General features: G+C 43.1%; 1 protein-coding gene across 1 annotated transcript; it reads left to right on the forward strand.

Moving 5' to 3' along the window:
• Positions 1–9,454: 9,454 nt before the first annotated feature.
• mrps15 (mitochondrial ribosomal protein S15) lies at positions 9,455–25,350 on the forward strand. The gene is made up of 8 exons (XM_063033619.1): positions 9,455–9,624; positions 9,940–9,996; positions 10,995–11,070; positions 12,206–12,254; positions 15,984–16,068; positions 23,421–23,479; positions 23,937–24,128; positions 25,148–25,350. The coding sequence occupies exons 1-8, from the start codon at positions 9,495–9,497 to the stop codon at positions 25,259–25,261; spliced, it is 762 nt and encodes a 253-aa protein (XP_062889689.1). The 5' UTR covers positions 9,455–9,494; the 3' UTR covers positions 25,262–25,350.
• Positions 25,351–27,030: the final 1,680 nt, after the last annotated feature.

Raw genomic sequence — 27,030 nt, forward strand, 5'->3', positions numbered from 1 at the left:
CACCACAGGGGCTGGAATACATCCTGGGCAAGGGTGACAATGTTCCAGCTTGAACTCAAATAGAATTTTGTAAATATTCTGATGCAGGTGTAAGTATTGAAGGAAATAGATATTTTGAGTGAGAAGATAGATGTGGATCAGAAAATCACCATGTTTAGTGATGCTAAAGTTGTGAATTTGGTGGTGAAATGACCAACAATGAGTTGCGCTGTGAGTTTATATACAGAGCAGAAATTATGTGGATAGGAGATAAAGGAGACATTAATTCGGTGGCAAAGAGATGCATTGAACACAAGTATAAATATGTGATAATGCACAGATACTTTAAGCAAAATAGGAGAGATTAGGCTAGACATTTAATGAGAGGCCATTTCAATCAATGTTGCCTGCCTAATGGGGATTGATGTTGTAAATAACAGTTTTAACCCTTATTTGCAGTTATTAGTATCATGGTAGATGGAGGCAGGTTAGCCATTGGTTGTCCAAGGCAAGGGATGATGAGAGTGTGAGTAACCTGACCACTGCCATTTGAAAGAATTGAACATCATGAGAATTATGATCCTTTTTCTCTATTATTCATCAATATTTTATTGTGTTCCTCACATAGGGATGGGTGGCCAACAGGGCAAGTTCAACCCTCCTAATATCATGGAAAGTTTTTATTTGAAACCAAGCTTGCGTATTGATGTCAGAAAATTAGAGGGATTTTATTTAATATCAAAGAATAATGAAATATTTAATGCCAAAAACTGGCATCTCCAATTTCCTTAGCTAATTTTATTGGAAATTCTATTAAGCTTTCACAAGTTCCAAGTTGTACTAATAATGATATTCATTTCTTAGTTGAGGCATGGGGTTAAGATACTCAAGCTGAAAGTCTGGGTTTACATTGTGATAACTGAAATAATATATTTTCAAAATGATGCAAGCCTGAGATTGGTCAAAGGGTTTATTCCATTTGAAAAATGATGCTTAATGCCCGGATTGTAGGATCTAAAACTTAGTGTTGTGAAATGTCATTTTTTCATGAGATGGAAAAAGTTTGTAGACAATGAAACCTCGGACCACATTGACAAGTGATGCGTAGGCCAACAGTCCCAGGACTGAAGGACATAATGAGGTGCTCATGCTTCTGTAACATAAAGTCTCTCAATAAGGATGGACAGGTTTTAAGGAGCCCAGATATCAGGATGTCAGTGGCAAGAGATGACGAGGAGCTTCAGTTTATTCTTCACGCAATGAATCAGTCCTGACTCTTATTGTGCAATGTCACAGCACCAACACTCTTTGTAGTCAATGCTTGAGGATGAGGTACATGATAGGAGTTCATCAGTCCCTGGAATAGTTCTGTGTGAAGCACAGTGAGAAGTAACATTGGAAATACTCAGCAATCATACAACATTTGTGGAGGGACAGAGTTTTAACAGGTCACATCAATGAACTCAAAAACTGCAGAGGCTGCTAATCTGAAATTAAAACACAAGGCCAGATCTGCTGCCTATTTCAAATGTCCTGCTTTATTGCACACTTGCATCTGCAGGATTTTGTGCTTTTGAAGACTTTGGGATGTTCCATATAACTTTGAAATATTGTTCTTTTTTTCCAATTCGGTAATTGCTGCTTTTCATAAGCTGCACACACCCTAAATGACTACATTAGACATTGTGCTCACATAGGGACGTTGTAGTGATCTTGGTGCCATGTCAGGACATGAACAATACATCTGTCCATATTTATTCCATTGATCGTCTAGTTGTTGTGCAGCTTTCAACATGGTAAACTTCACCACACACTGAAATTGATGGCCACACAATAAACAGCAGCTCCATTTTCTGCACTCAGACACAGAGAAAACACTTGGGCATTGCAAACCAAGACAATGATATTCTTAAGATATTTGCATTGAAGGGTGAATGATTCATTGGTGAATCTGGCATCTTGGAAAGTTTTCTCAAGCTGCTAAAAGGTGCAGTGCAGCAGGTGAATGGAATGAGGCAGAATCGAGCTCTCGGAATGTAGATTGGGCAGAACTACCTGTTCCAAGTACTGCAACACACTACACCACTCCACCAATGGCAATTAATCCCTCAGAGAACAGAGAAAATGAAATAGTTGGAGATGAGGCAGCAGTACCATCCAAAGAAGTAGGTCAGCTTGAGAAAGACTTAATGATATTTAGCATGCATTATTCCAGAGTAGAACTAAGAGAAATGAGAGAAGCAAGTGAATTTTCTGCCCAGGGAATGCTGTGAAACCGGGAGCAATCTGACAGCTGCGAGCAGCTGGAAGAGTTAGGTTTCAGTACTGATGCACCAACAGTCAGTGAGAATAGTACTGAGGACAGTTCTCAACGTTAGACTCTTTACTTGGTCATTAGACTCTCCTGTAGGGGAAGCCTTAAGGTTTTCACCACCCCGTTCTGTAAAAGCAGATCAGTGTTCAAGGACATAGAGAACAGAAGTCTCCAGTTGGAATGCACTCCCTTTAGTTTCAGCACCTTGAGAACTGGCTTCATTTCCACCAGATCACATAGGATCAAAGAAACTTTGAAATGCAGAAACTGGCAGTGCATGGCATATTAATTTAGAATCAACTGTTTTGTAATACTTTGAGGTTTTTGTGAATCGGATATTGTGTTGTTTAACAGTAAAATTGTTTTCAGTTGTAATCTCATTACAAACACTCCTTGAAACCATTGAAGCCAGTGTTTAATGCAGCTTCACTGTCAAGGAAGTAAGAGTCTCAGTGCTGTGTTGTGCCATGTACCATTGCCAGTTATATCGATATCATGCTATTGGTGTCAGATTTACTGACGTGTTAAGATTAATTGAGTTGTTCATTGTCAGTCCAATGGGCCATACACTGAGTATTCACATGAAATTGTCTACAAATTATAATTGTACCAGGCTATACCACTGACTCTGAGTGTCCAGTGTCCCTTCTCTACTCGCTTTACACCTATCACCGTGCGGCTAAGCACAGCTCCAATGCCATATTTAGGTTTGCTGATGAGACCACTGTTGTGGGCTGAATCAAAGGTGGTGATGAATCAGCATACAGGAGAGTGATTGAAAATTTGGCTGACCTCTCACTCAATGTCAGCAAGACCAAGCAGCTAATTATAGAGTTCAGGAGAGGGAAACCAGAGGTCGATAAGTCAGTCCTCATTGGAGGATCAAAGGTGGAGGGAGTTAGCAACTTTAAACTCCTGCGTGTTACTATTTCAGAGGACCTGGGTGCTAGACCTGGTGTGTAAGTCCAATTGCGAAAAAATCATAGCAGCACCTCTACTTCCTTAGCCGTCTGCAGAGATTCAGCATAACATCTAAAACTTTGACAAACTTCTATAGATGTGTAGTGGAGACTGTACTGACTCATTGCATCATGGCCTGGTATGGAGAAACCAATGCCTTTGAACAAAAACAGAAAATCCTACAAAAGGTAGTGGATTCTGCCCAGTCCATCACAGGTAAATCCCACCACACCCCCCCCCCCACAACCACTGAGTACATCTACATGAAACACTGTCGTAGGAAAACAGCATCCATCATCAGAGATCCATCCCCACCACCCAGGTCATGCTCTCTTCTCGCTGCTGCCTTCAGGTAAAGGGTACGACAGCCTTGGGACTCACACAATCAGGTTCAAGAATAGTTACGACCCTTCAACCATCAGGCTCTTGCTACACTCACTTGCTCCATCATTGAGCTGATCCCACAACCAAGGATCTCACTTTAAGGACTCTTTATCTCATTATCTCATGTTCTCATCATCTATTGCTATTTATTTACATTTATATTTGCATAGTTTGTTGTCTTCTGCACTCTGGTTGATCTTTCATTGATCCTGTTATTGTTACTATGCTATAGATTTGTTGAGTATGCCCGCATGAAAATGAATCTCAGGGTTGCGTATAGTGTTATATACGTACTTTGATATTAAAATTTACTTTGTACTTTGAAATCTGTTCTCTTTGAAGAAAACAGTCCAAATGCCTCTAATCCTTCATGTAGCTGTAGTCCTCATCCCAGGGACTCGTGTGTTTTCCAAACTGTCTCTAATGTTTTTCCTATATTGCGGTGGCCAGAATTGAACACAAAACTCTAGTTAAGCTGGACCCGTGCTTATGAAAGATCCTGCATCACTTTGTCACACCTCTAATACTGCTGCCAGGACTGCAACACTCACTCCATTTTCTAGCATCTGTCTGGTAGTCTTCCATCCCATGGTGTTCCAGGTGCTCACCCACATTAACATTGTGACAGTACGGGTAGTGAAGGCAGGTACGTAAAGGTCTCCAGCACCATCTAGAGAGCTTTAAACGATTAAAGCAAGTGTGTTGGAATGAATTAGAATTTCAGATAACTGTGGGTAGAGATAAATGAAGAATAGAGAAGAATTAATTTCTCATCTGGGGCCTCAAGCACAGTCTGTGGGCTGAAGTCTAAATGACTGAAGTCCACTGATGACCTGACCACTAGGAATAACTATTGGAAGGAACCACCAAGCCAATCTAACGGCTGGAGGGAGGATGAGGCTGAAGAGGAATGTTGTCTTCTCTTCATGAAACTACTGACGAGTCAGCTGGCTCAGAGCTGAAACAGTAAGTGCCTCTAATAGGAGGTAGGTGCAAACCTAGGGAATGAAGAACGTGGAGGGGATGGTTTACCTTGTAAACCAGGAGGTAGGGTTGTTGAGGAAGCAGAACGTAACAAGGAAGTTTAATCACAATCATGCCACCATCTTCTAGAGTCTCAGCATTTGCCGTGTCACCAGATGTTTCAGCGGACTGAGGTGGGAAAGGCGAGCAATGGGAGGATTGTGTGTAATGGGCAGCTGGAATGGTGGGGGAAGGCAAAGTGACATGGTTACGGGAGCCAGGTGGTCGGGTGGTGAGAGAAAAGGGACAGAGGGAGACGGGTTATTGGAAGTTGGAGAATTCATTGTTCATGCTTTCAGACATTGAGTTGCCGTTTCTCCAATTTCTGTTTAGTTTCAACTTGGCAGTGGAGAAGGATGAGGATAGACCAGTCAGTGTGGGACTGGGGAGGAGAATTAAAACAACTTGACAGCATGAACATTGAGTTCTCCAATTTCCAGTATCTCCTCCCCCTCTGTCCCTTCCTCTCTCTCCTCCCAACTCACCCCACCCCTGCTATTCTGTCTTTTCACTCCTCCTCCCCACCCGACCCTCAGCATATGCCCATCAGCCATACACTCCCCACTGGTTTCCCTCCCTTTATATTACGCTCCACCAGACAAACCACCAACTACATATCTATGGTTAACTACAATTACACATTATTTTCAGTACATAATGAAATATCGTGAACTCACAGGATTATTTAACTCCTTAAAACTCTGCAACTTCATGCCTTTGTTCTCATACATCACATCAATGTTTCACTTTTGGTTTGCTGTAGGCTCTGGCTTCCTTTCTCTGTTGTTCCACTCTAACTTTGAGAGTTGCCTGGGACGTCCTCTGCACTGCAACTCAGCCAATGCTGTTTGCAGCCTCTTGAAGTTCGGTGTTGGCCACATCACACTGAATAGATGCCAGTTAGCGTCAGCCCAGGAGCCCAGGATAAGGTCATTAAATTCTTCGATTCTTGCAGCTGCTAAACCACCTCCACATCATAAATGCCTGTGTTTGACTCGGGCCATTCTCATAAATCTGAAAGAAAAAGAAGTCTTGGAGAAAACGCACTCCTCTAATGCAACACCGTCATCGGATTTGATTAAAAAGCCCCTCACTGCAACAGCTCATGTTGAACACCTCACCTCACGCTTTACCACAATGGAACAGTCATCACCTTCATCTTCCAATGGACAGTTCCTTCCACCATCGAAACTGCTCATGACTGACAACTGTGAATATTCCCATTGTATGGCAAGTGGAGCTCTGAACTTGGGGTTCCCTTCACACACAATCTGGATTTTCTTATATTAGTAGATATTGAGCACCCATCTAAGTTAATCTCATCAGAAGCATTGTCTTATGACATGAAATCTGTTGTTTTACAGCAGCAGTACAATGCAAAGACATGCAAAAAGGAAGAATAATGAAGCAGTCTTCACAGGCTCTTCAGAAATCCAATGACAGAGGAGAAGAAGCTGTTCCTGAATCACTAAGCGTGAATCTTCAGGGTCCTCTTCCTTCTTCAGCAATTCAAGTGCTCATCCAAATGGTGTGATAGCCTCTGCTTCCACCATCCATCTGCTTTCAGTTACAAGACCAAGTTTGGATCCGATGGATTCCAAACTTTAAGATACTCATTGTCTCTCACGTTGGACCTTGTCAAATGCATTATTGCATGTTCCTCTTGCTTCCCAAAGTAGCCTGGGATACATGTCACCAAGCTATGGGGATTGATCTACCGTGAAAGCTACCATGACAATTAATACCTTCTTTTGAATGATGACTTGTTACAGAATTTCAACCTTCCTTCCCCCCATCCTCATTGCTTCAGCTACAATCCTAGTGAGAAATATTCTTATAAGACTTCACCTACATCCTCGGTATCATATGTAGATTGCCCTGTCAATCCCAACTGAGTCCTATCTTACTCCAATTACATTCTTGTCCGTAATATAATTATAAAGTGGCTTGAAATCAATTTCTCAGTCTCTGTCATCACTGAGTTAGACTACAGCTAATGAACCTGGTCTGGCTATGCCTTTGATTCTGGACCTCTTGATATCTCCCAATCCATCCCCACCATGCCGAGCTCAGCAGGTATATTCCCAAAGTTTGAACAACTTCTGCATCTCTTCACTTCCTCACACTTCAGCAGATCGCTGAAACAGACAGCCCATCACTTCAAGTAACTCTGCCCGCTTGATGCACGTACTACTGATGCACCTCGCTGGCACATAACTACACACTGGAACTAGCCTTTCTTTCTTTTTAAATCTTTTTATTGAATAAGTATACAAAAAGGTAAACCATATAAACATTAATACAATGTTAAAATATAATAAAATTCCAGAAGGTATCAATACCAAAAAAAATACTACAAACAATGTAATTTAAACATAAAAAACCAAGATAACATAATAGTATACTAAATTTTATATATATCTCAATGGAAAAAAAAGAAAAAAAAACCCCCCAAAAAAAACCCACTGTGCAACTAACTAAAAGCAAAGCAAAGCAATGGGCTAACTTGAAACCAAACAGAGTTAAACTTAAAATCACGTCCTCAATCCCGACCTCCATTAAAAACAGTGAAAAAAAACAAGAAGGGTATATATTACATTAAATGAAAATATCGAATAAAAGGTCCCCAAATCTGTTCAAATTTAAATGAAGAATCATAAAGGTTACTTCTAATTTTCTCCAGATTCAAACATAAAATCGTCTGAGAGAACCAAAAAAAGGTAGTTGGAGCATTAAGCTCTTTCCAATGTTGTAAAATACATCTTTTCGCCATTAAAGTAAGAAATGCGATCATTCTACGGGCTGAAGGGGAAAGATTACTAGAAATTTTGGGTAGTCCAAAGATAGCAGTAATAGGGTGAGGAGAGATATCTATATTTAATACCTTAGAAATAATATTAAAAATATCTCTCCAAAAAGTTTCCAAAGTAGGACAAGACCAAAACATATGAGTTAAAGAGGCTATCTGCCCTGAACATCTATCACAAAAAGGATTAATATGCGAGTAAAAACGTGCTAACTTATCTTTGGACATATGTGCTCTATGAACCACTTTAAATTGAATTAGGGAATGTTTAGCACAAATAGAGGAAGTATTAACTAATTGTAAAATCTGCCCCCAATCATCCACAGAAATGGTAAGCCCCAATTCCTGTTCCCAATCTACCCTAATCTTATCAAATGGAGCTTTCCTAAGTTTCATAATAATATTATAAATCATAGCCGATGCACCTTTCTGACATGGATTGAGGTTAATTATCGAATCTAAAATATATGTAGGAGGAAGCATTGGAAAGGAAGAAAGTATAGTACTTAGGAAATTTCTAACTTGTAAATATCTAAAAAAATGTATTCTTGATAAATTATATTTATTAGATAATTGTTCAAAAGACATAAGGGAACCATCTAAAAATAAATCCAAAAACCGTAAAATACCCTTAGTCTTCCAGGTTTGAAAAGCGCGATCCGTAAAAGAGGGAGGAAAAAATATGTTACCTAAAATAGGAATCGCAGGAACTAGCCTTATCAGTCTCCATTGTCAGGTGTCATTGTCAGCCTCCACGACCAAGCCAAACACGATAGTGAAGTGGCTAGCACGACGCTTTACGGTACAGGTGACCCAGGTTCAATTTCCACTGCTGCCTATGAGGAGTTTGTACGTTCTCCCTGTGACTGCGTGAGTTTCCTCCCACAATCCAAAGACATCTCAATAAAAAAAAACTCTATGCCTGCCCAACATTATCAGGCTTAATGGAAGGTATTTGAGGTAATTATGAGACAAAACTAAGTGTAGGTGCTAAAAATTCTTGATGACATTCATTTGGAAATTTGTCAACAACAGAGTACTCAGCTTCACTTCCTATGTTATATGCTCTTCTGGAGATAGATGCTCCCAGAATACTGTATCTCTGCTGTACTGATCATTATTTACAGCATTTTGTGCTTTAAATCACCATCTACAACAGACTGAATTCACTCTGCAACACACATCAAAGTTGCTTGAATTTCCAGCATCTGCAGTATTCCTGTTGTTTGCGTTTTTAGAATTCACTCTGCAAACATTTTTCCATCTCTCCAGCATACCACAAGGGTGGTTCTCCAGCAGGACTGTTCCAACGCATTACCCGCTGTATTAGACAACTCAACAGCGGAGCAGAGCAGGTGGTGCAATGACCCACTCCTGCTTCGATTTCTTGTGTGTACAGTTCTGGTAGACCCATTACAGGATGGAAGTGGTTGCTGTGGAAAGGGTGCAGAGCAGGAAAATCCGGATGCAACCTGGATTGGGAAGCTTGAGCTATAAAGGAAATTTAGATGGGCCTGGTCTGGTAAAGGCTGACGGCAACCTCATAGGAGATTATAAAATAATGACAGGTATAGATAGACAGTCAGTATCTTAGTTTTTCCAGCATTTTGTGTGTTTCCTGTTTTCCCATGGTAGAAATGTCGAAACCAGATGACTTGCTTTTAACGTGAGAGGAGGAAGTTCGAAGGAGCTATGCGAGCTTTTTTTTTGAAAAACGGAATGATGGGTGTCTGAAATGCGTCGCTGGACGCGGTTACCACAGACACATGGATGTGCAGGGAGATAGACCACGTACAGGAGGGGTTCAGTTGAATTGGGCATCGTGTTCAGCACAGACATGGTGGGCCGAATGGCTTGTATATGCGTTCTATGTCGTTTCACCTTCGTTAGGTGAGGCGACATCACCCTCCAGGCGCCGCTGCCTCCGCGGTGTCCATGGCAACGCGCGCCCTGCCACCCACGTGGTACAAACTGCGGTGCCTGTCGCTTTCCGATGATGTTTCCGAGTCGCGCTGTGAATGACGCCCGATGTTGCGGAGAGCGGTGTATGGATTACTAGAGACCGGGGCTCGGGGCCTGGCTGTTTGCGGCGGCCAGGCCTACCGTCCTCTCTACTGCTGGGCCAGAGGAGATGATGGTGGGCTGGCGCGGCGGCTGGGTAAGTTATCAGGCCGGAAGGGAGCGGGGAGGAGCGGGTGCGGGACCGGGTATGGAAGGAACGGGAACTGGGTCTCGGGGACCGGTGGGACAGGCAGGGACGGAGACGGGATCTGGGATGGAGGGGTATGGTGGGTGGCGAGGACCGGATGTGTTCCGGCCCACGCCTCGAGTGGTGAGGTGGACCGGTACCTGCCAGAGCGGCGTGGACGCAGTCCGGGGACGGGGACGGGAACAGGAACAGTGGGCTGGCTGGGGCGGGGAGGGAAGGCTGCTGGGTCCAGTCCGACCGTAACTCTGTCGTTTCTTTTTGCAGGTGCGGCCTTGCAGCCATTCACCCGCTGCCTCGCCACGGTTTCGAAGAGGACGCCAGGTGGGTGGGGAGCGGCGGTCGGTGTGTGTGTGTCCTGCAGACAGTGGCACCCAGAGCTTGGCCCGCGGGTGTTTGGCATTGGCCGTAGCTGAGCCCGCGGCGTCCCTCAGAGAAGCTCAGCCTCGGACTTTATTCCTTGTTGCCTCATCTCCTGACCGACCTGTCGCTTCTGGACAGGAGAGGAAGACGATGAGAAATAGCGTGAGGTTGGAGGGACAGAAGGGTGATTGTGTGGGTGAAACGTCCCCTGCCTAACCCCAGCCCGATGGACCCCATTAAATATCTGAAAACAAACCTTGAGGGAGAGGGTGAAGGGCTGTAAATACTGTATCTCATTTGTTCCAACCACATAGATAGAATGAAGGAATGAAGTCTTGCAAGGAGAATTTAGGGACCTGAAAAGGAATAATATCACGATTGCTCCCAGTACACGTACAAAAAAAAAGTACAGGAAAAGGTGGATAAAGCAACTGGATGCATGAAGCAGGAGTGTGGATGTTATAATTCTGAGAGTGTGGGATTGTTATTAGGACTGCCTGGTAGATTATAACTGGGACCAAAATCTTTGCTGGGTGCCTTTGAGGAGGCTTTAAGTTTGCTTGGTAGAGGAGTGGATACCTGAGAGAAGAATCAGGATGGATAAAAGCAATTATAGGGTGTCAGGGCGGGAACATTTGGTAAAGTGATGGGAATAACCACTGGAACTTTCACAAGGTCATACTTGAAGCTATTAGAGAATTGTGAGAAGGACTGGCAGAGCAGACCAAACTGAATATCTAAGCAATACACACAAAATGCTGGAGGAATTCAGCATCTATGGGGACAAAAGTACAGTCGACGTTTCGGGCCAAGACCCTTCGGCAGGACTGTTTGTGATTGGAACTGATTATCTATTTATATTACCAAGCTTGTATGTGCATGGTTATAGCCCTTGTGCCCTGCATTTTGGATGAAGTTTTTCAATGCCTTTCCAATTTAACAACATTTTTATCTGATAGAATTTCCAAGCCAGTTGGATGATCTGACACCAACCATGTTGAAGAAAAACTACCGAGACGTGGAGGCAGTGAACAAGTACGTAGCTATCATTCCCTAACTACTGTTCAATGTTTAAACACTGTCGTTTAGTTCAGCCCCTACCTCTTGTTGGCACAGTCTGTTCAAAACTGGCCTGTTTATTTCAGAGAGGTTGATGATATTGGTATGATTTCGAATGAAGCAAGCTCTGGCCAGTCCCTTGTGTCTCCCTATAGCTTTGAATATTGTACTGGATTGTAGGAAATCCTTGGCTGCCAGTTTAAATATCAAATTGCTAAATGCTCACGTTTTAAACTGAGTGTGGAATTCTACTGAATGGGCCTGCTGCTTTTGCCGCGTGACTTACTGAGCGGATAAGTTGCTGCATTGCTCAGTCTGAGTGGGCTAGTACTGTGAAGAAAGCCCTTTGAAAAAGGTGGCTGGCGTGTGTGGGATACAAAGAACGTAGCCACTGGTGAGATGGGGTATGACCAGGGCAGGCGGAATGGTTACTCAGAATCGGGCTTTGGGGCAGAGTGTGCTTACCCACGAAGATTGGAGCTGAGGGCCGTGGAGAATGCAGTCACCCGCGGGCAGGAATCAGAATCAGAATCCTTTATTATTGCCAAGTATGTGGACACATACAGGGAATTTGATGCCGGTTTCCCTGAGCTCTCGCTGTACAGAATCAAAAAGCAAACAAAACAATAGTGCAATAATCGTGAACTATATACAATGCGGTATACCTGTGTATGTACAGGTGGACTTGGTTTATAATGGACTAAAATTCAAGTGTTTATAAGACTGATGGCATATGAAAAGAAACTGTTCTTGTACCTATTTGTCCTGGCATACAGTGATCTATAGTGCCTACCAGAAGGAAGGAGTTGGAACAGGTGATGTCCAGGGTGTGATGGGTCTACAATAATGCTGCTTGCTCGCTTCCTGACTCTAGATGCATATAAGTCCTGGATCGAGGGCAGCTTCACAGCAATAATCCTTTCCGCAGCCCTGACAGTTCTTTGGAGTCTATTCTTGTCTTGTGTCAAGCCGCTTGGTAACCCTGCACGTGTTATTCAGCATGTGGAATGGATGTGGATGTAGAATTGGGGCAGTGTGCAGGGAGACCAAGCTGGGAAAAAAAAGGGAAGAGAATGTAAAGGTGTTAACTCTGGGACATATTTTTCTCCAGGACTGATGAGGTGGTTCGAAGGATGCTGTCGTTGGAAATGGCAAGTCATGTAAGTCTTTCCCCTTTTTGGATGGTATTCAAGAAGAGCATTCTGTGATTTGCAGCATTCCAAACTGACATTTTCTGATATTTTTGTGATGCCCCATTTCATTATTTCTTCCTAACCACTCCCCTCTGCTGCTGAGTTACAATTTTATACAACTAACTGCACTGTTATACATTCACGTTCCTGTGTGTAAGCTGGTCTTATCAGGATTGATCTGGAAAACATTGCTAGTAAAGTCACGGAACACAAGCAGGTAATGTGAGGGGGTGGTTGTCCTTCAGGAGTAAGTGTGCTCCTGTTCTTCAGTCGTCATTCTCCAGCACAACTTGCAACAGGAAGGATGGAGTGGCTTATTATTGAATTGTTCCTTTGTTCTGTGTACCACCAGCTACTAAACAAGAACAGCAGCAGGCTACAGGCTCACTGAGTAACAGCCTGTGCAGTTAGTAAATTGGGGCAGCATGATAGCGGGGCAGTTTACTTAACACTACGAGTGCCAGTGGCCCAGGTTCAACTTCACCACTGCCTGTAAGGAGAGAGTGTGTTCTGTCTGTGACCATGTGGGGTTCAACTTCACTGCCTGTAAGGAGAGAGTGTGTTCTGTCTGTGACCATGTGGGGTTCAACTTCACCACTGCCTGTAAGGAGAGAGTGTGTTCTGTCTGTGACCATGTGGGGTTCAACTTCACTGCCTGTAAGGAGAGAGTATGTTCTGTCTGTGACCATGTGGGGTTCAACTTCACTGCCTGTAAGGAGTCAGTATGAGTTCTCTGTGACCATGTTGGTTTCCTTCGGAGGCTGCACTTTCCTCCCACAGTCCAAAGCGTATGGGTTGGGTTAATAGGTCACCGGTATGCAATTGTGCAGCATGGACACGATGGGCTGAAACTGCTGTATCTCTAAACAACAATGAATCAATGGGAATAAAAACATCGCAGCTGGGAAGGACTTCATTTGGGATGGTGGCTAAAGAGGCTGAACCAGTTATACATAATAAAAGAAACACAGTTCCCTGTCCTTCCAGAGCTCGAATTTATTTAATTCTAATAATCTGGTTAAAACTAGCATGAGGCTGTGACGAACTCTGGGAACGTCGGTGGTAATTTATGCTGGAGAGTCTCAGTGAGGGAATGTGGAAACAGAGAGACGGTGACTTCACAAGACCCGGGTCACAACAGCTTAATGAAGTGGAAGCTACAGCTGACTGCAGCTACTGTGAAAGTTGGAAGGAAGTAGATAGTTTGCCAGTACTGGTGAGAGGGTGGTTGTCATTGTCCATACTTTCAGCAAGGGGAGCAATGTGTGTTTAGAAACATAGAAAACCTACAGCATAATACAGGCCCTTTGACCTACAAAGTTGCGCCGAACATGTCCTTACCTTAGAAATTACCTAGGGTTACCCATGACCCACTATTTTTCTAAGCTCCATGTACCTATCCAAAAGTCTCTTTAAAGATCCTATCGTATCCACCTCCACCACCGTTGCCGGCAGTCCATTCCACACATTCACCACTCTCTGCGTAAAAAAACTTACCCCTGACATCTTTGTACCTACTCCCAAGCACATTAAACCTGTGTCTTCTTGTGGCAGCCATATCAGCCCTGGGAAAGAGCCTCTGACTATCCACACGATCAATGCCTCTGATCATCTTATACACCTCTATCAGGTCACCCCTCATCCCCCGTCGTTCCAAGGAGAAAAGGCCGAGTTCACTCAACCTGTTTTCATAAGGCATGCTCCCCAATCCAGGCAACATCCTTGTAAATCTCTTCTGCACCCTTTCTATGGTTTCCACATCCTTCCTGTAGTGAGGTGACCAAAACTGAGCACAGTACTCCAAGTGGGGTGTGACCAGGGTCCTATATAGCTGTAACATTACCTCTCGGCTCCTAAATTCAATTCCACGATTGATGAAGGTCAATGCACTGTATGTCTTCTTAACCACAGAGTCAACATGTGCAGCTGCTTTGAGCGTCCTATGGACTCGGACCCCAAGATCCCTCTGATCCTCCACACTGCCAAGACTCTTAGCATTAATACATTATTCTGCCATCATATTGGACCTACCAAAATGAATCACTTCACACTTATCTGGGTTGAACTCCATCTGCCACTTCTCAGCCCAGTTTTGCATCCTATCAATGTCCTGCTGTAACCTCTGACAGTCCTCCACACTATCCACAACACCCCCAACCTTTGTGTCATCAGCAAATTTACTAACCCATTACTCTACTTCCTCATCCAGGTTATTTATAAAAATCACGAAGAGTAAGGGTCCCAGAACAGATCCCCGAGGCACACCACTGGTCACCGACCTCCATGCAGAATATAACCCATCTGCAACCACTCTTTGCCTTCTGTGGGCAAGCCAGTTCTGGATCCACAAAGCAATGTCCCCTTGGATCCCATGCCTCCTTACTTTCTCAATAAGCCTTGCATGGGTACCTTATCAAATGCCTTGCTGAAATCCATATACACTACATCTACTGCTCTTCTTTCATCAATGTGTTTTGTCACATCCTCAAAAAATTCAATCAGGCTCGTAAGGCACGACCTGCCCTTGACAAAGCCATGCTGACTATTCCTAATCATATTGTAACTCTCCAAATGTTCATAAATCCTGCCTCTCAGGATCTTCTCCATCAACTTACCAACCACTGAAGTAAGACTCACTGGTCTATAATTTCCTGGACTATCTCTACTCCCTTTCTTGAATAAGGGAACAACATCCGCAACCCTCCAATCCTCCAGAACCTCTCCCGTCCCCGGTGATGATGCAAAGATCATTGCCAGAGGTTCAGCAATCTCCTCCCTCGCCTCTCTAGTAGCCTGGGGTACATCCCGTCTGGTCCTGGTGACTTATCCAACTTGATGCTTTCCAAAAACTCCAGCACATCCTCTTTCTTAATATCTACATGCTCAAGCTTTTCAGTCCGCTTTAAGTCATCACTACAATCACCAAGATCCTTTTCCATAGTGAATACTGAAGTAAAGTATTCATTAAGTACCTTTGCTGTCTCCTCTGGCTCCATACACACTTTCCCACTGTCACACTTGCTAGGTCGTATTCTTTCACGTCTTATCCTCTTGCTCTTCACATTCTTGTAGAATGCCTTGGGGTTTTCCTTAAAACTACGTGCCAAGGCCTTCTCATGGCCCCTTCTGGCTCTCCTAATTTCCTTCTTAAGCTCCTTCCTGTCAGCCTTATAATCTTCTAGATCTCTAACATTACCAAGCTCTCGGAACCTTTCGTAAGCTTTTCTTTTCTTCTTGACTAGATTTACTACAGCCTTTGTACACCACAGTTCCTGTACCCTACCATAACTTCCCTGTCTCATTGGAACGTACCTATGCAGAACTCCACACAAATATCCCCTGAACATTTGCCACATTTAATTAAATATTTGTGTTGAATTTTGGGTATTTCTATTATTCCTAAGTGACTATGGTTTGATCTGTTGGCTGTTACACACAATGTGTAAAGACTGGTGATTTGGAGGCTATTAACAGCAACGTATTAACTCCAGAACATAACCATCAACGTAAATTTAAAAACACTTAGCACATTCAGAGCCTGGGCTGAAAGAACTGCTCATCTGAATTTACCTAATACTCCTTCCTGTGATTCACTGTGGATATGGTGAAGGGGGCAGGTTAACCTTTCTATACGTATTCTGCTCGTGCTGTTGCCTTTCCTGCTGGTACAGGACTGATTGCATGACTTACTTTTAGAGAGAGAAGCTGCAGTTGAAGACCAGCCAGCTGGTGGAGAAGGTGCGGAGGAGCCCCAGTGACGTTGGTTCCACAGAAGTCCAAAGTGAGTTTGCCTTTCCATGCACAGCTCATCGTATTTCAGTCACTCATTAAAAACCAGGACACAGGTGAACTGGGATCCTCGTTGTCTGTGATGTCATTTTCCCATCTGATTGCCAGTTTTACCAAATAAGCTTAGTGGCTACATATTGACAGGCTTCTTACAAGCAAAACCATCCTTTGCCTCTAAATGCCTGATACTAATATAACCTCCATTTTAGCTTCTGTGTTCAGGAGATTGAGCCTAACAAACTCCATCCTGACGAGCCCTTTAAGAATGCTGTCAGTTTCAGTGCAGTTGCATTTTATTCAAAGTTCGAAGTAAGTTTATTATCACAGTATATTATTACAGTTGCTAGAAAAAGTTTGTGAACCCATTGCAATTGCTTGGTTTTCCAAATTAATTACTCATAAAATGTGGCCTGATCTGCATCTGTCACAATACTAGACAAGCACAATCTGCCTAAACTAATAACATACAAACAATTGCACTTTTCAAGTCTTTATTGAACACTTTGTTTAATCACTCACAGTCTAGGTTCAAAAATTATGTGAACCTCTGGGGTAATGCCTTCTACAAAAGCTATTTGGAGTCAGTGTTCCAATCAAAGAGTTGAAATTTAAGGTGTGAGTTGTAGAGGTGCCTGCCCTATAAAAGACACACACAGTCCAGTTACTGACAGAGCCTGCTCTTCCCAAGAACTATCTGTTTGTGTACCATGCCTCAATCAAAACAATGTTCAGAGGACCTTAGGAGAAGAATTATAGAGATGCATGAAGCTGGAAAAGGCTACAAAAGTATTTCTGAAGACACAGTAAGAGAAATTGTCCACAAATTTAGGAAACTCCATACTGTTGCTACTCTCCCTAGGAATGGGCATCCTGCAAAAATCACAACAAGATCACAACATGCAATGCTGAAGAAGGTGAAAAAGAACCCGAGGGTAGCATCAAAAGGCCTACAGAAATCTCTAGAGCTCGCTAAAGTCCCCGTTCGTGCGTCCACTATAAGAAAAACACTGAACAAGAATACTCTATCCTGATTGGGTAGGTCTCAATTGCCTATTCCTGATTGGCTAGTTTGAATTGGCTTTGTTTTGATTGGACGAGTTTTTTTAGGCCACACCCTCTTTAGGAATATTTGGTGCCAGACGGGAGTTATCTCTACACCTTTAGAACCTACAGTTAGGTCCCCTACATGCTTCATCTCAAGTGATTCCCTATTCTTTCTCTTGTAGGAATTCTCTACCTTGCCAAGGATGTTGGCATCATCAAACCTTGGTCTACCTAAGCATGATAGACAGTGTTCAGCGAACCAAATTCGTTTTGCTCTCATTTTTAAGCCACAGCTATCCCGTGTTCAATAAACTTCCAGTCTCACCAAAATATACTTTTTGGCATGGTGATAAAGTTATGGAGTACACAACTCCCTAACACAGTTCTTTTAGGTCTTCCAGGTGCCACTTTGCTTAGGCTTTGTCTAATTGTGTCCTCTGAACTGTGTCGGAGTTGTGTCAACCAATCAGAACAAGCTCAATTCAAACTAACCAGTCAGGAATTGGCAGTTCAGATCCAGCCAGTCAGCATCGAGAATTAAGCCCCACCCATGCCCTGCTCACTCAAGAGGGTATATAAGGAGGTGTCTCCAGGGAGACTTGTTATTGTAGCGGTAATGCACCATTAAGCTGGGTGCCAACCGCCGTAAAACAAGAAGAAGAAGAAGAGGAGACTTGTTATTTGACTAACTTGTGCCTGGGGAAGACGGTCGTGTTTACCATTAAAATGTTGCAATCAGTATCTGTAAAAATGTGACTGTTAAGGACAAAGGATAGTATGGATAAATGCTGTGACATGACCTGAAGAAGGCAGTTCATGCTAGGTATCCCAGAAATTGATGAGCTGAAACAGTTTTGTATGGAGGAATGGTCTAAAATTCAAACTCACCCTTGTGCAAGTCTGATCAGCAGCTCCAGGAAACGTTTGGTGGAGGTTATTGCTGCTAAAGGAGGTTCTACCAGTTATTAAATACAAGGGTTCACATACTTTTCCAGCCTGGACTGTGAATGATTAAACAATGTGTTCAATAAAAACATGAAAAGTACAGTTGTTTGTCTGTTATTAGTTTAGGCAGATTGTGTTTGTCTATTATTGTGACTGAGATGAAGGTTACTCATAACACGTTGTCTAATTAAAACCAGGTAATTGCAAAGGGTTCAGAACCTTTTTCTTGGAACTATATGTCATCATATACTATACAACCCTGAGATTCATTTTCTTGGGGCCATAATTAATTTATAGAATAATAACTATAACTGAATCAATGAACGACCACCCAGCTTGGATGCTCAACCAGAATGCAGAAGACAACAAACTGTTCAAATACAATAAAAAAGAAACAATAATAATAAATAAGTAAGCAATAAATATTGAGAACATGAGATGAAGAGTCAGCTTGATCTACTGAAGTCCATCAGTAAAAGCAGAAACAACAGATCAGACAGCATCTGTGGAAAGAGAAACAGTTAATGTTTCAGATGAGGATTGGGGAAGAGGAAATAAGATCATTTCAAATAATGAAGGTGATGAGGGGCATGATGATCTACAGTGAGTTAATGGGGCAGTTTGGAGATTATGCTTCTCTGTATTGTGTGCTATAATGGCGGAGGTGTGTGATGTGCCCAGTAGATCAGGTGGTTCTAATGGAGAAAGAAACCACTGAATCAATGCCACAGAGTGATGACTTAAAGCAGAAACTGGCCTCTTCTAATACAGACAGAGAAGGCAAGTAACGATTGTTGTCATCCCAGTGGGTGGTGAATCTTTAGAATCAATTATCAAAGTTACTATGCAGCCTTAATCAGTAAGTATATTCTTGCTAAGTTAGGCAAGTAATACTCCATCTTTAGTCAGTCAGTCAGTCAGTGGGTGCTGTCCCGAATCCGGGGTTGGCAGCTATGCATCTCCATCTTCTTCGATCTTGCGACAGCACCGAGTACAGCCTCTCCTCCAGTTTGTTCTCGCTGGCCGCCTTGGCACCACCCGCCACCGCCTCCACCGAACTCGAGCCCGAGGCCGTGTCGGCCTCCAGCCGCGGCCGCTTCTTCAAGCTCCACCCTTACTTAGGCAGAGGCCTTGGGCAGGTCCAGGCAGACGGTGCAGCGTCCAAGTTCATCATGTCTCTTCTAACTAGGCGCGTAGTATACGATTCGTAGATACGTGGTGAGGCTTTAATCTCTTCCACAGAAGATGGCTGTTGGCTCACAAGGAGCTCATCTGCCCTTTGTCAGGTCTTGTTTTTTTTCAGTCCTGCTGAGTGTCCTCACACCCTCCTCACCAGACTAAGTCCGGTGGGGGAGCCGGCCAAGTTGCCGACCACTTGACCACGGCCCCCGGCCGAGCGCCCACCAAATCTCACCGAGCGCCCGGCACCTATCTTACAGGACTGAAAATATTTACACAGATCAATAGAATTTTTGGTTGTTAAGAGATTTGTAGTGTAGGTTACTAAGGACAAGTCGACCTATTTGACTGAATGGTTGAAACCTGCTGTTTCTAATGTTCTTACGTCTCTGAAACTTGGCTGCAATATTTCAATAATTGCTGACTTTTGTTACTTATCAACTATGTTTACCAACAATGTAGGTCAACTGGATTCAATATCAGAAGATTGGAAATACTATAATTTACTTAACATAAATTTGATTCCACTTTGTAATCCATTTTTAAGAGGATTTGGACCAATTGCATATGGGAGGGTTTAAAAATAACCTAGAGGAATGATACCAATGACACCATTGTCAGAAAATGGCCAAACGTCCCATAGATAGAGAACATTTCATGTGCATTTAGAGTCATAGAATTATCCAAAAGGAAGCATCCTTTGGCCTAACTGGCCCATGCTGACCAGGTTATCTACATGTTCTAGTCCCGTTTGCCTGTGCTTAGCCCTTATCCCTCTCTACATTCCCTATTCATGTATCTAAGTGCCTTTCAAACATCGCAATTGTACCTGTCTCTTCCACCACCTTTGGCAGCTTATTCCATTTATGTATCACCCTCTGTGTGGTAAAAGTTGCCCTCAGGTCTCTAAAATCTTTCCCCTCGCTCCTTAACTGTATCTCCTCTAATTTTATTCTCTGCTACCGTGGGAAAAAGACTGTTGACTTAGAACGTGTCAATGTACACACTGGTGGTAGCAAAAACAGAATCGCTGATATATAACAACAGGAATTCTGCAGATGCTGGAAATTCAAGCAACACACATCAAAGTTGCTGGTGAACGCAGCAGGCCAAGCAGCATCTCTAGGAAGAGGTACAGTCAACGTTTCAGGCCGAGACCCTTCGTCACGACTACTGAAGGAAGAGTTCCTTCAGTTAGTCCTGACGAAGGGTCTTGGCCTGAAACCTCGACTGTACCTCTTCCTAGAGATGCTGCCTGGCCTGCTGCGTTCACCAGCAACTTTGATGTGTATCTCTGATATATCTTCAGTGTGGGCAGATTTTTAGAATCTGTTCTGAGTACGAACTTTCATTTAGAAAAACAAATCAGGTCAGAGTACGTGAATTTATTATAATGCCCTGCCTGAATAATGACTGAATTTTTTTTTGAGGAGGTCGCAAGGAGGATCAACAATAGCAATAAAACTATTGTTTCCTGGTGGAAACAGGGTCCCAGGTGGTCAACAGTGTAATAGTCCTCAAGTATTGGAGAGGGGTAACTTCCAATTCAAAATTGGCTCAGGAGCAGGAAACAAGTAATGATATTGGGGATTTGAGAATTATTTTTGTGATGGGAAGCCTGATGCAATGAGAGTTCTACAGAGCTCAATAGCTAATTTCTTATTTGCAATATTGTAATGATACAAACTTAATTATAGAGGGTACAATCTTTCTGTAGGTGATAACAAAAGCCTTGGATGGTTTGTGGATATTCCTCTGTACTGCAGTACGATGCAGATGGTCAAAAAGTGGCAAGTAGGATATAAAGCAGAGGACTGTGAGAAAACATGGGAGTGTCCAATAACTGGGAGAATATTGAGCAAAGTGGAAGAGCATTAAAACCTTGGAGTATAATTTTACTGGTCTTTAATGGTAGCAAACAGGTCACTAGTGGTTAAAAGCCACATCAGAGAGATGCCTTTATTAATCAATATATAGAATATAAGGATAGGTACGTTATGCCAGAGCATGTACTAGATAAGAGTATAGGTTGAGTTCTGTACTAGACAACGGGGTGACCCGTTGGGGCACCCTCTGAGAGAAGAGTAGTGCAGTCTGATGTGACCAGAATGAACATTAAATTTTCCTGAATGCTATTGCTATCTCTTTGATTTGGAAATTAAAGAAGAAAAACTCAGCTTATTAAAGAAGAAAGACGCATACCAAGACAAATATGTGACCAGAATGAACATTAAATATCCATGAAGTAAATTTGAAGGAATCGGGCTTGCTGGGTCAGGTCTGGAATTTAATGTCCGATGTAATGATGGATTTGGCCTTGAATAATCACAGAAGGATTCCATCGATTCCTAGTTCGAATGACTTCTTTGGCACCGAAGGATGTCATTTGGAAGAGGCAATTGTATTGTCTGATGTTCTTCCTGAACTCGTTTGCAATAGGTTCATCATTGCTGTACAAATTGAGGAGTTCATCAGGTAGAGGCTGCAAATTGCCTATCTTGACCTTTTCCTTCATACCGTAGAAATGTGCGGTTTCTCCAGTGAATAGGAAGGCACGACAGTGAGGGCATACTCTGGTCATCGAACCGATGTCAGCAGAAATGTGACGGCATGCAAGTCGTGCGTTTTGCCTTGCGCTTTCTGTCAAGGTATTGTTGTTGAAAGCGGCCATTGTCGTCTTCAGCAACTCTCGCAATAATTACTCTGTGCCGCATATTCTTGAGTTGATCTTTCCTTTTCTCCTCTGTCTCTTCCTCTGTCTTCCTTCTCTGCCTGTTTTTGTCATTCTGGAGACGCGCAGCCCTTTCATCCTTCGTCTCTTCATCTCTTCTACCATTTGTTCTTTCTCTCTGATCCTGGAGTCGTGCAGCCCTGGCCTGATCAGATTCTTGTTCTCTCCTCCGTCTGTGCCTGTTGTCATTTTGGAGACGTGCATGCCTGTCCTCCTCTGTCTCGTCTTCTCTCATCCTTTTTGTCCTGACTCTCTGATCCTGGAGTCGTGCGGCCCTGGCCTCATCCGACTGTTGTTCTCTCCCTCTCCTTGCCGCTTCCCGACGACGTTTGGCAACATCTCTTGACTATAATGTCCCCCTTCTCTTTCTACGTGGCATAATTAGGCTATCCATATATTTTTACCCTAAGATGGAAGATGGGAAGCAGTAACACCGAAGCCTCAAAGCTGCTGAGGCTGGCCGTGCACATGTGTCGGGCTGTGGCGTTGCGGTCTCCATGGAAGGTGGAAGCGGCTCTGTGAGCTTCGTGAGGCGCTGCTGAGGCTGGCCGTGCGCATGCGTCGGGCTGTGGCGTCCCGATTTCCATGATGGCTGATAGGGTCTCGGGTGAAAGCCAGCCTGTTGATTTTTGGCGAATGAGCAATTTTATGTGAATATATAACCCTGAACTTTGCCTGCACTCTGTAAGTTAGCGCATTTTAATTTGATTTAGCCAAAAAAAAGTCCCGCTGTAATGCACCGTTTGCGCTAATTGGCGGTCACAAACAGACAGACAGAGCATGAGAGTTTTAGTAGTATATAGATGTAATTCTGGTCATCACCTTCCGGGGGAGATGTGATTGCACTGGAGAAGGTGCAGATGAAATTTACAATATTGGCAAGTGTGAAAATTTACACCAGTGAAGAAAGATTGAAGAGGGGAAGCTAGAGCAGCCACATTTTTTTATACTCTGAGCACACATGGGTTTAAAGGATATACTGGAAGATCATCGAACCATGAAATGGTTCAGTGTGTGCTGTTCCAAGCAGGCAGCATCCGTGGAGAGAAATCAAACTTAATGTGTCAGGAAAATGACCTTTCTCCAGAAATAGGGACATTCCCAGGTGTGTTGATTTTCCTCCACATTCCCAAAGGTATGTGGGTTGGTAAGTTAATTCACTACTGTAAAGTGTGGAAGAGTGGTAGAATCAAGAAAGTTGATGGGAACTGGGTGATTGGTGCAAACTCGGACTGACTAGTTCATTTCTGTGCGTTGTTACTGAATCTGAAGCAACCAAAACAGCAGCTGCTGGATACCCGAAATCAAACGCCTTTTGGGTATCTCAAGTGTAAAAGTTTTAAATTCAGGTTTCCAGCATCTGCGTTTCTTAGCTCCTTGATTTCAGTTTAAAGCATAGATGGTTATGCATTAAATTACCTACCTGTCCTCTATCCTTCCCTTAGTTGCCATCTTAACAGCAAAAATTCGGAATTACCAGGAGCACCTGCAGCTCCACAGAAAGGTGAGTACATCAGTTTTACTGCACTTTACAGCTTCCTGTTTCAAATAGTTCCAGCTGATGGTTTCTAAAATCGTTACACAAATTCAGTCTGCATCCTATCACAGGCATTCTGCTCACTCCATCTCCCCCTCTCTGACCTCAGTTTTGTGGTCCACGTGAGCTAACTTCTACTCTTCATCCAATTCCATTACTGCACCTCTCTGATTTAATCTCACTGCCCTGCTCTCTCTAATTCTGTGGCTTTAATAGTTCCTCTCACTGGATTCTGTTATTTCACAGCATTTATTCATGTACTAAGCTGAAAGGATTATTAATTCAGTTTATAGCCAAACTAATTAAATCACTTGACCTTCATTTCCCCTTGTCTCCACCCTAGTTACCTGTTATGGGAAATGATTGGCCCTCAGTAGTTACATACCCCACTCTCTAGCACTCATTCATGTTTTCACTTGGCCAGGATAAGACCAACAAACGCCATATGCTGATGGCAATCGACAGGCGGAAGAAGTTGCTGAAGTACCTCCGGCGGACGCGCTACGAAGTTTTCGAGAATGTGTGCACGCAGTTGGGCATCCAGTACACCTTCCCCCCTGAGTATTACAGGAAAGTGACACGGCGATGGGCTGCCAAGAAAGCTTTGTGCATAAAGGTAAGGATATTAGCCAGCAGGGTTATCAGTGGGCAATTAGCTGGGAGTTGCAATTAACCCTTCTTTAGGACGTGGGAGGTTCGAGTCAGTTAGGGAGCCATTCTGATCATCATTTCGTGCTAGTCCGCTGGCGGAAGAAAACGACCTGTCCTGTGGGTGAGTGGGTGGGAGGCGGGGAGGAAAGGGGCTCGTTTTGCTGCTGTTGTTTTCTGTGTTTTGCTCAGCATTGTGGGCGTAATATATTGGAGCCGGAACGTGCGGCAACACTTGCGGGCTGCCCCCAGCACACCCTCGGGTCGTGTTGGTTGTTAAAGCAAATGACACAGTTCACTCTATATCTTGAAGCAGGCATGATAAATGAATCTTGGAAAGGCCTCCATTATAGAACGACTAACGAGTACAACATCAACACTGGAACTGAGCTATTGGAGGGTAGTTGGCACACTGAGTGGTGATGTTTGATTGGAGTTTCTGCCTTTTGCTGATGCCCAGAATGTACGGATCTTGATATCAGCTTAAGGTAGAATCAGTTTGTCTGTACCGTTGAACAGCCTGCCATTAAAGATGATGCAAAGTTGCGCAGGAAGAATGATTGCTGGACCAAGACTGGGGGTTCCGTGTTGCAAGTTGAACTCCAGCCCAGTGGAGATGACATCCTGAGGAGTACACTGTTTGTGATGTTTAATGGAAGGAGTAAACAAGCTTAGTTTGAGTACTTAATTAATTTTGTATATAAGTAACTGCACAGATACTAATAACATGAAGAGAAATATTTGCAGTAATGTTTACCATACATCTGAAGTGAAAAGTTATGACAAAATGTAAGAGAAACACAGCAACTCTGAAAGATGAGCCTTTGGGTAGAGTTCTTGCAACAGAATTGGTTTTGCAAAAAGGAAATCCTTACCAAAACTGGACTAAAGAATGGAAAAAGCAAGGCCACGTGGAGTACAAAAAAATGGAAAAGGCCAGACACACTTTTGCAGTCAGAATAATCCTCTGTCACTCCTTTGATTCAGGTTTTCCAGGAGGTGAGGAAGATCCGTGCTGCTGAACGGCAGAAGCGCAAAGCGGCAGCTACAGAGAAGGCCCAGTCTGTCAGTGGAAAAGTGAATGAAGGTACCCCTGTGTGACCAGGAGTGCACACTGCTGGCTGGTATCTGCTGTATTTCCAATGGAAGAAGCCAAAACTTCAGTGCTCAATTAATAAATATTTATCTTTTTGAATTCCTTGTGTACTCTTTGAATACTTTGTTGAAGAATCCGAATCATGTAGGTTATATTGATGACAATGCTGAAGCCTACTGATACCAGTATATGCATGTAGTGCTTATAAAGTCCAGTTTGTTAACGTGGTTTGTATAACTGCCACTTCCTGATTCTCCTCAAATCTACAGTACTTGCAGCTCCCATTCAGCCGCAAGCTGTAACGTCACAGAGTCCTGAGATGGCTGCGGAAACCAGGTAGAGTAATAGGTTACAACTTGCTTACTGCTGACTTGTGGTAAAAATGCACTTGCCTTCAATGAACTACGGACAACTCGTGCATGGTTGTGTACAATGGAATGCCATCATTTAGGGTGTCAGGTAGCAGATGGACAACTAAAACCTGAAATTTTTAAAGCCAGCTAAGCCACAGTCTTTGTCAACTGTCAACCCCAATGAAGCTTTGAATGTTTAAAAAAGTTCAAAAACTATCTAAAATCACATAAACCTCAATTACGTCAATGTTTTTGTTTTAAAGTATTTTTAACTGAGCTCAAAGTAATATGTATTACCTTATGCTTTGTCCTTAATTTTAAATACTGCAAAATTATTCCAGTTTTGCTGTCAGCATTGGAGTGTAATCTGTTGTACATTGATACTGAAAAGAATTCAAAGTTGGAGAAATGCCAATTTTGATGGTATCAGAAAGGATTTGGCAAGTGTGGATTGGGACAGGCTGTTTACTGGCAAAGGTGTACTTGGTAAATAGGAGGCCTTCAAAACTGAAGTTTTGAGACTACAATGCTCATATGTGCCTGTCAGAACTGAGGTAAAGATCACAGATGTAGGAAACCTTGGTTTTCAAGAGATATTGAGGCCCTGGTTAAGAAGAAAGGAGGAGGTGCATAGCAGGTAGAGGGCAGTAAAACAAATGGTGTGCTTATGGATTATAAGAAATGTAGGAGAATACATAAGAAAGAAATCAGAAGGCATGATGTTGCTCTATCAGATAGGGTGATGGAGAATCATAAGGGATTCTACAGATACGTCAAGAGGAAAAGGATTGCAAGGGGCAAAATTGGTCCTCTGGAGGATCAAAATGGTAATCTATGTGTGGAGCCAGAAGAGATGGGGAAGATCTTTTTTTTGCATCTGTATTTACTCAGGAGATGGACATGGAGTCTGTAGAAATGAGGCAAAGCAGCATCAACTTCATGGACCCTTTACAGATTTCAGAGGAGGAGGTGTTTGCTGTCCTGAAGCAAATTAGGGTGGATAAACTCCCAGGGCCTGACCAGGTGTTCCCTCGGACCCTGCAGGAGGCAAGTGCAAAAATTGCCGGGGCCCTAGAAGAGATATTTAAATCATTATTAGCAACAGGTGAAGTACCTGGGGATTGAGCAATGGCCAATGTTGTTCCACTGTTCAAGAAAAGCTCTAAAAATAAACCAGGAAATTACATGGGCTGGTGAGCCTGGCATCAGTAGTGGGAAAAGTTATTGGAAGGTATTCTGAGGGACCAGATATATATTTGGATAGATGTGGACAGATTAAGGATAGTCTACGTGTCATCGTGGTGGTAGGTCATGTCAAACCAATCTTAGAGTTTTACGAGGAAGTTAACAGGACTGTGTGTGTTCTTTGTTTCATGGAATCCTGGTTAACCCCTTCCATACTGGATGCAGCAATATAGATT

This window comes from Mobula hypostoma, chromosome 26, assembly GCF_963921235.1.
Source record: "Mobula hypostoma chromosome 26, sMobHyp1.1, whole genome shotgun sequence".
Classification (NCBI taxonomy): Eukaryota; Metazoa; Chordata; class Chondrichthyes; order Myliobatiformes; family Myliobatidae; genus Mobula; species Mobula hypostoma.

Bases quoted from the DNA above. Each gene is read 5' to 3' on its own strand.
- mrps15 (XM_063033619.1), top strand. From the start codon at position 9,495: ATGTTGCGGAGAGCGGTGTATGGATTACTAGAGACCGGGGCTCGGGGC. The intron at 9,997-10,994 runs GTGGGTGGGGAG...TTTATCTGATAG, and splicing joins GGTTTCGAAGAGGACGCCAG to AATTTCCAAGCCAGTTGGAT. The intron at 12,255-15,983 runs GTAAGTCTTTCC...ACTTACTTTTAG, and splicing joins CGTTGGAAATGGCAAGTCAT to AGAGAGAAGCTGCAGTTGAA.